Here is an 8,358-nt window from a genome sequence, read left to right as displayed (position 1 = left end):
ATTCCATCAAACCCGCCATCCATGTTTGTTGTTTTCAGTTACCCGGGAGATGACCCGCAACTACATCAACGCGCATTAAAAAAAAAAACAAAGCTTACACCCCTTGCAAAAAAATAAATAAATAAATTAAAAAGTTTGGATTATCTCGCAATCTTTGCGAGGGAATGCAAAGTTTTTTTTTTTCTTCCATGTCCCCTTCGGGGCTCCATAGGACGAGTTGGACTGATGGATGTGTTTTTGTTTTTCTTTTTGTTTTTGCTTTAGTTTCACGTCTCTCAGTTTTTACCCTTTTGATTTATAATAACCTTGTGGTGGAATGCGGTCCCGTGCCGTCGTTAATTTGACCGCATTCAAACGATACGCAAGTCGCCATTGGAAAACAAGTTCATGGCTTGTTCGAGTGTCACACTGAGGTTACTCTGTCTCACTTAAGTCGTGTACTGCCAGTTTGTTAGAGTGCTGTTATTAAATTGCCATGCTCTTGTCTGCATGACCTGCCATGAATAAAAAATATGTTTACTGTAAATTGCACACCACCCCTTCTCAAATACCATCTGCCGTCCCGAAATTTGCTGTGCTCACAAACTCTCCAAATAGACCTCCCCCCGATTGGCTCCTGAGGAGACTCGATTCCATATCAGCCTGACAGCCTAATCGCTGTTCACTCTCTTGACTTATTGTCGTTTTCATTTCCTCCGCACAGATATTACACAGTAGGCAGCTTTCTAAAATGCCGAATAGCATATCTTCCTTTTGAGCGAGCATATTTAACATCGCGTCGTTGTACAGTCTATTTCAGGTACAGTGGAATGAATTCATTGTGAAGACAATGATGATCGACAGAAATCACCGGCCTCGGTTTCTTCCACTAGTCCATTTTGTAACGTGTATTACCGTCACCTACAAAAATCAAAAGATTCTTATTCACTAACACTGACAATAAAGTTCCTTTTCACATGTCAAACTCAAGGCCCGTGGGCTGAATCCGGTACTTCATTCGAAATTAGGCGGCCCACCAGAGCTGGTGAACATGCTGTACATGGACTAAATAAGTTTATATAACGCAACATACAATTTTACAACAATTGTAAAAGTATTATTCCTGAATATTTATTTCACTTTCAACCACTCGACATGTTCAGTGGCATCAGTGCTATACATACACATATAGTTCTTATTTTTTTCTTTGTATTTTTGCCCTCTATGGACAATAAAAGCGGTATTGTGCTATGACCAAAACATAAATATAAATCTATATAAATAAAACATGAATTGGAATATTTCATATCACACAATTTTTATGCTTTGTCTTTGATTTAAAGATGAAAATACGCAAAAATCTACAAAAATTGTAGAAATTGTAACACATGGGGTAACCCATGTGTTACAAAAATCGTAGAAATTGTAACTCATGGGGTAAATTACATATGTCAACTAAAGTGCAATCACATTCGTAAATGAATGCCTTCTGGTTTTTGAAATGTAAATTACATCATAACTTCTCAGCTGACGGTTAACCTGGCCGATCTTGGACCCACTTTTCTCCAGTTTGTCGCTACGTTTCTCCATTTTCTGTTATCTCTTCTATTATTTTCTTCTCTTTTCTTTCTGACTGCTATTTTTTATTTTTACTTCTTCGTGCTACCGCTATTTTTATTTTTATTCTTCGTGACAGGGGTTCACTTTGGCCTGGGGAGTCAAGTTCAGCATTCGCTTCAATGATATCTGGCGCCATCTAGCGTCGTGAATGGGTATAACGTCTAGACCCGAATATAAGACGACCCCCACTTTTTCAGTCTTATTTCAATGCAAAAAACACCGTCTTATATTCGGGCCAATACGGTACGTTAACAATTGTGCATTTTACTCATCTAAACGTACTCCTATTTACTGTATGTTATCCAGTCCTAGATTAAAGTATATGGTCAAACGTTGAATCTGAGTAAGTCTGTGCTCAAAGGCAGTAAATAACACACACACACATCTTCCCCTTATATCATGCCCACATTTTCACTGAATGCGGTTAGACATTGTTTTCAGGGACGGTTGCTTGTTATTGGTCAGCAGGTAAAAAAGTCAAAGACATGACGTCAGCAAAACATAAGTAGAGAAGAATCTGCTGGATCCCAGTCAGCTGGCCGCCGACTTCGGCTCACAGCAGGGGAGCCTCAGTCGGATGGTGCCACATGACTGGAAGGCAAATCATAACCCACCCACACTGTCTGAATGGAAGATGATAAGGCTTCATTAGCATAAGTGTATTTTCTATTTAAATGGCTGCTAAAACAAAAGGGCAGTTGATTATGTTTCCTTCATCAGGATAGCATTGAAGGCGCCCGCTTTGAGAGGAGCCGGGGATTGTTATTGGTGGCAAGACAATGAAATCCCGCTAAGGCAGATGGGAAAAGCTTGACATGAATACAAGGCTGGAAGGACAGATGGATTTTTCCAGGTGGGATCAGCCTGTCCGGCCCCCCACAAAAAGAGCCACGAGACGGATTCACAAAAGAAAGAACCCGACAGTTGGGTCGAGTCTGCGGGCCTTCATCTCAAGAGACAAGAAGCTGGCCACGAGCTCCCTTCACTTTCACAAAAGCCTCCTTCAGCATTGTAAACAAATGTTGACATATTTGACACATTAGACTTACCGCACAGAGCTTTGGCAACATAGGGAGACGCTCATTTCAATCATAGGGGCTTTACAGTGTGTCTCACTGAGCTGCTTTGGGTATACTGCCATGTGCCATTGATGCACTTTGTATGGAAGCACAAGACAAAGCAACACTGACAGTTTAGTCGTAGTAGTTCACATTCAAAAAAAATCCTTTTCAGTTTTTATGTGACATTAAAGCAGTGTTTCTCAATTATTTTCTGTCATGCCCCCCTTGGAAGAAGAAAACATCTCCCCCCCCCACCCCACCCCCGTGCGACTATAATTAGTATCATTTGTCTATAAAAATACACCTCTGCATCAGAATCAAGTCAAGTACAATTTTATTGTCAAATGTGCTACATGTGCAACATACAGCACAGATGAAATTTCTTCCCTCTCAACAGACAACAGAAAACAAGAATATATCCTTCTGAACGTATAAGAGAATAAAAAAAGAAATATGGACCAACTTACAACAAAGAATAGCTTCATTAATTGTAACAGCATAGATTAGAGCTACAGCAAATCACAGCTCACTTTGGGCTTGACGCCTGGTACATCCTGCACTGGTTGCCAGGCAATTGCAGGCCCTAGAAAATTGTTTTTCCAATTTGTGACAGTGATGTGGAGGGGCCCAAATGAGTATTGGAATAGATTACTAAATCCCTGGCAGCCCACGATACAGAATTCCGTATTTTTGCTTAAACTGTAAAATTCGACCAAAGTTAAATCAGCGTCATTGCGCTCCTGAGATTGTTTTGTGATTAAACAGTGCCATCTGCTGGGGAACCATCTTCTTGCAAGAGACGTACCGATGATGGAAACACTACGGCAAAGGTTGATCAATTCCTTATTGATTTATTGGCAAGAACTTGGCTGACCAAAAAACAAAAAAAATAAAAAAAAATAAATAAATAAATAAACCCACAGTCGATCACACCTCCAGGCCAAATTACAAGCCACAAGTAACGCTTAGTTTCAGTGAAATCCTGAAAACACTTTTTAAAATTAAAATAACCACAAGTCAAAAATGTTGCCCTTTACTTTATTTCGAATGAAAACAAAATTTATTCTTCAATGTCACCGTTAAAAACACACCTCCACTGAAGTTGCAAAATCGAGTGTCGTATTCATGTTAAGCAGGGTGGTCGGCATCTTCGAAATGTAAATCTCAAAGTAACCTGTCATCTAACTTTTTAAAGTTAGTCATCAGTCAAATTACTTTTTCAAGATAACTGTGGCAACACCGTTTTCGGAAGTCTTCATATCATCATCCACCTTCGATAGTTGATTATTTTTAGCGCAGCTGAAACAGGTCGACTTCAACGAAACATTTTATAGAACAATAAAACCATTTCCTTTCAAAAAAAGTATTTTCTGGAGTGCACAATGGGCCCCTCTGACGCTGCCCGATGGTGTTCTCTCCAAGTCAAGAGAAAAATTTGGGGTGGCGGTGGATTCACTTTTCGTTGTGCTAACTGTGCACACTGAAAGGAGGGCCCTCGACTGCCACCTGCTGGAGACACACAAGAACAGGATCATGACAAACACTAAGGTTTGACAATGCAATTTAGTGGGCGTATATTTAAGAATGTACATAAAGATGTTTTGTGTGTGTGTGTGTGTGTGTGTGTGTGTGTGTGTGTGTGTGTGTGTGTGTGTGTGTGTGAATTTTATTTACCTTAAGAAAATCATCCAGATCAGACATGTGCAAATCGGTAAGCACAGCCTTGTCGGCTTTGAGCAGCTCTTCAGTTTGGGTGAACAACGAGGAGTGCTTGGTGAATGGTGTGCTCACCATGATCTCACAAGAGGCAACACAAGGCACGGTGGAGGTGCACTTATCTGCAGTGCTGATCTTCTGCTCTACTACGCAAGTGTTGCTGCTGGATGCAGCTGCTTCACTGACAAATTGAGCCTCTCTGGCTAGTGCCGACTCCTGAACAGCAATGATTAGGCCGCTGTCTTCCTGAATGAGGCTGGCATGCCTTGAGTCACCTTTCATATTTTCGATACTGTGCTCTGGGGAAATCTCCTCTTTATTTCCCTCAGCGGATATCTGGAAGTGGCCTTCTTTAGGTGGAACTTGCAGACCAGTTTTCTTACTAGACTTAACTTCATCTCGTATCAAGCCGTACAGCTTTGGCTGGAGCTCAATTTCGAACGGCTGCCATTCAGACCTGAAACGTAAAATAACGGGATGAATGTATGATGAGACTCGACATGCATCGCAGACATTCACAGCCTAGTCTCAAAATATTTTATCTTTGACCAATCTACGCCTGTCTCAGAATGCAAAGAGGCAACGGTGCACCTTTAAGATCATTTAGCTGTGAATTTTCAACAGCAGGTTGCTCGAGTGAGCTTAGATGTGGTTGCTACTTGCTCACTGGAAAGTCAAGGGGATACCTGGTTAACTTAGGCTATTTATTTAATGAAATGTCTTTAAAAATATCAGTGCCAAAAGCTACATTTTTTTTTGTGGGTTTTTTTTTTGTTTTTTTTTTTGTTAATGCCCAGGTTTTGACCCTTTCAAAGCGCTCCCACAAAATTTCAAATAAAAAGCCAACAATCGTGTTTTTTGGTGGCAATCTTTTTTTTTTACTTGAAATATTCAACTATTCATAATCATTTTGTGATGGCAAAACTCCATATTTATAATTGTAAATATAGCGATTTAATTTTGGCTATTTGGTGGCCAAGGCTATCACAGGGAGTCTGCCAAACAAAAACTTGGAGTCACATTCTCAACAATCAGCATCCATTTTTATAATGAACACAATTTGTACGGGCACACGCACACAAACACACAAACAGACACACACACACACACACACACACACACACACACACGTGTACACACAAGCAGTGTACGTTTCATGAAAATTTGCTTCCCAAGCACATATTTTGAAAGCTAATTTTCCCCTAGATGTGTATTATTTAATTTTGTGTTTCATCAATTGAATTGCTTTTTATTCTCTTTCATCAATTTCTTTCTTATTTTAAATGCTTTAAAAAAAAGCACCAGTTATTGATAGACTGATATCAAATACATACGGCACATCGTGATTCACCCAGCTCTACTCAGCACATTATTTTTAAAAATGTGCTTATTTAATCTTTATATTGACCGGTTAATTTGACTTCTTCATTGTTATGTTGACCTCAGAAAAAATGGAGACATGGCCGTCACACGAGGTCAACTGAAGAATGGAGGCCTGGGTGTAGTGTCGGACGCCATTTTTGACCTTGGTGTCTCACTCTCCTCCTTTAACTTGGACGACTCTGAGGTGGCTCTTTTACAAGCAGTTATTCTGCTTTCAGCGGGTATGCGGCCGATGTCTGAAAACTTGCAGAGCATAACTTGCCTAAGAATCCCCCAAATACAAATGTGATTCGTCGTTTTGCATTCGACATTTACGTAACAAAATGAAATGTACAATAAAACATTATTCTGCTCTGGTTGCCAGAGAACAACGTTTGCCTCTCTTTCGCAAGTTTCATTAGTTCATGCAACGTGGCTATGTAAAATGGCACTACAGTTGCCTGAAACACGATCGCTCTGTGGTTCCACACTTCCCCCAATTGTGAATAAGACTCCAAGATACAGTCGTACCTCTACTTATGAACATCTCTTCATACGAAATTTTCAAATTATGAAATGCCTCATCAGGAAAATATTGCCTGTTACAAAAGAAATTTTAAGATATGAAAGTATGGGCCGTGACTCACAGCTCCGAGTTTCCTGAACGCAACATACTTATAGCTGCTCTGCCATTGGCTATTACCGAGCATCATCCTGGCATCCCATTGGCTAAGAGGGACTTTGACCGTATGTGTCTGTGTGTGTGTAGATAGATAGATAGATAGATAGATAGATAGGTAGATAGATAGATAGATAGATAGATAGGTAGATAGATAGATAGATAGATAGATAGGTAGATAGATAGATAGATAGATAGATAGGTAGATAGATAGATAGATAGATAGATAGGTAGATAGATAGATAGATAGATAGATAGGTAGATAGATAGATAGATAGATAGATCTGGGTCTATGCAGCGTCCTCGTCATTCGCCCCTCGGGCCATGAGGCGTTCCGATCGTTTTATGTCAATGTGAATCACCCAGAAAGTGTTCACCAGTGTGGGCATCACTCACTATGTTGATGTTTGCCTTGGGCATTTTCGAAGGATTGTTAAAAGCCGACAAAAGCAAACATCTTTGGATATCAGTTCTTTCCAAAACGCGAGGCAAAAGCCACTTCTGAGAGAGAACTAAAGCGGCCAGAAAACGATGAGGACGCAGTTAAAAGTTAAATGACCATTTTTACTGTTTATTCTATTATTTGTTTTTTACATTATGCACAACTCTCATTTATCGTGCAATAATCTAATGGGGGGGGGGGTTGGAACGGATTAGGGCATTTACATGGAAAACGCGTCTCTACTTACATTTTCTAATGAAGAAATCTCTTCGAGAACATACTCATTTCGTCAGTAGAGGTACCACTGTATTTGAATTCCTCCACTTGGGGCACATCTCATTCTTGACCTGAGATGGCACTCCGCATTTTTCTGACTGATAATCGATATAATTTCCATCCATCCATCCATTTTCCGATCGCTTGATCCTCACAAGGGTCGCGGGGGGTGCTCGAGCCTATCCCAGCTGTCTTCGGGCAGTAGGCGGGGGACACCCTGAACCGGTTACCAGCCAATCGCAGGAGACACACATAGACAAATAACCATTCGCGCTCACACGCACACCTAGGGACAATTTGGAGTATTCAATCAGCCTGCCATGCATGTTTTTGGAATTTGGGAGGAAAACCGAGTACCCAGAGAAAACCCACGCAGGCCCAGGGAGAACATGCAAACTCCACACAGGAAGGCCGGAGCTGAAAATGAACCCGGTATCTCTGCACTGTGAGGTCGACGCACGAACCACTGGCCCACCCCGATATAATTTGATCATCATATTTTTCAAACCAAAAGAAAAGCACAAACTGGCATGTACTACAAATAAACTTTCAATTGTTACCTGTTTTACAGTAAAACTCTACAAACTGTTCAATCCGTGGTTTCTCTCCTCAGATCGCCCAGGCCTGAGTTGCGTGGAGCGGATCGAACGCTGCCAAGAGGAGTTTCTGCTGGCTTTTGAACATTACATCAACTACCGCAAACATAAAGTACAGTAAATATTCCCATCCCCGAAATTCTATGAAAAGGAATATCCTTCACCCGGAACAAAAGCCTGTGCATTAACATTTTGACTACGATATTACATGGTACCGGAACTTACGTAAGCGGAAATTCCACTACCCGTAACCCGGATTGAGACGTCATGCCGCGGGAGCTGAAATAAACGCAACGCCCATCCGATGCTACGGAACGACGACACCGAGACACATTTTCACTTCGCGTTTTTCGATCATCAGATTCGAAACGACGACGTGTAAGTGAGTTTTTATTGGCGTGCGTTTTACTGTAATTGTGAATGATTTTAACTTTATTCACTTAACGTCCTGTAGAACGCGGCACTAGCTTAAAAGCAGCACCCACTCGACAGGATCGAAGAAACGTGTTCGCTTCGCCGTTTACATTCATCAGATTCGAAACGAAGACGTGTAAGTGACTTTTTATTGGCGTGCGTTTGACTGCAATTGCGAAAGATTTTAACTTTATTCACTTACGTCGTGTAGAT

At 40.9% G+C, this 8,358-nt stretch overlaps 1 protein-coding gene across 1 annotated transcript in view; it reads left to right on the top strand.

Annotated features, from left to right (window-relative positions):
* The first annotated feature begins 4,359 nt into the window (after positions 1 to 4,359).
* The window catches only part of LOC109507689 (thyroid hormone receptor beta-like), a 4,989-nt gene continuing 990 nt past the window's right edge, over positions 4,360 to 8,358 (top strand). The window contains exons 1-3 of the mRNA XM_019857286.1: positions 4,360 to 4,526; positions 5,823 to 5,980; positions 7,749 to 7,843. Coding sequence (XP_019712845.1) covers positions 4,360 to 4,526; positions 5,823 to 5,980; positions 7,749 to 7,843 — 420 coding nt within the window. The remainder of the gene's footprint in view (positions 4,527 to 5,822; positions 5,981 to 7,748; positions 7,844 to 8,358) is intronic.

Source organism: Hippocampus comes, unplaced genomic scaffold (genome assembly GCF_001891065.2).
Source record: "Hippocampus comes isolate QL1 unplaced genomic scaffold, H_comes_QL1_v1.1 scaffold73, whole genome shotgun sequence".
NCBI classification, from domain to species: Eukaryota; Metazoa; Chordata; class Actinopteri; order Syngnathiformes; family Syngnathidae; genus Hippocampus; species Hippocampus comes.
Note: the sequence above shows the minus strand (reverse complement) of the source record. Positions and strands in the feature narration are given on the sequence as shown.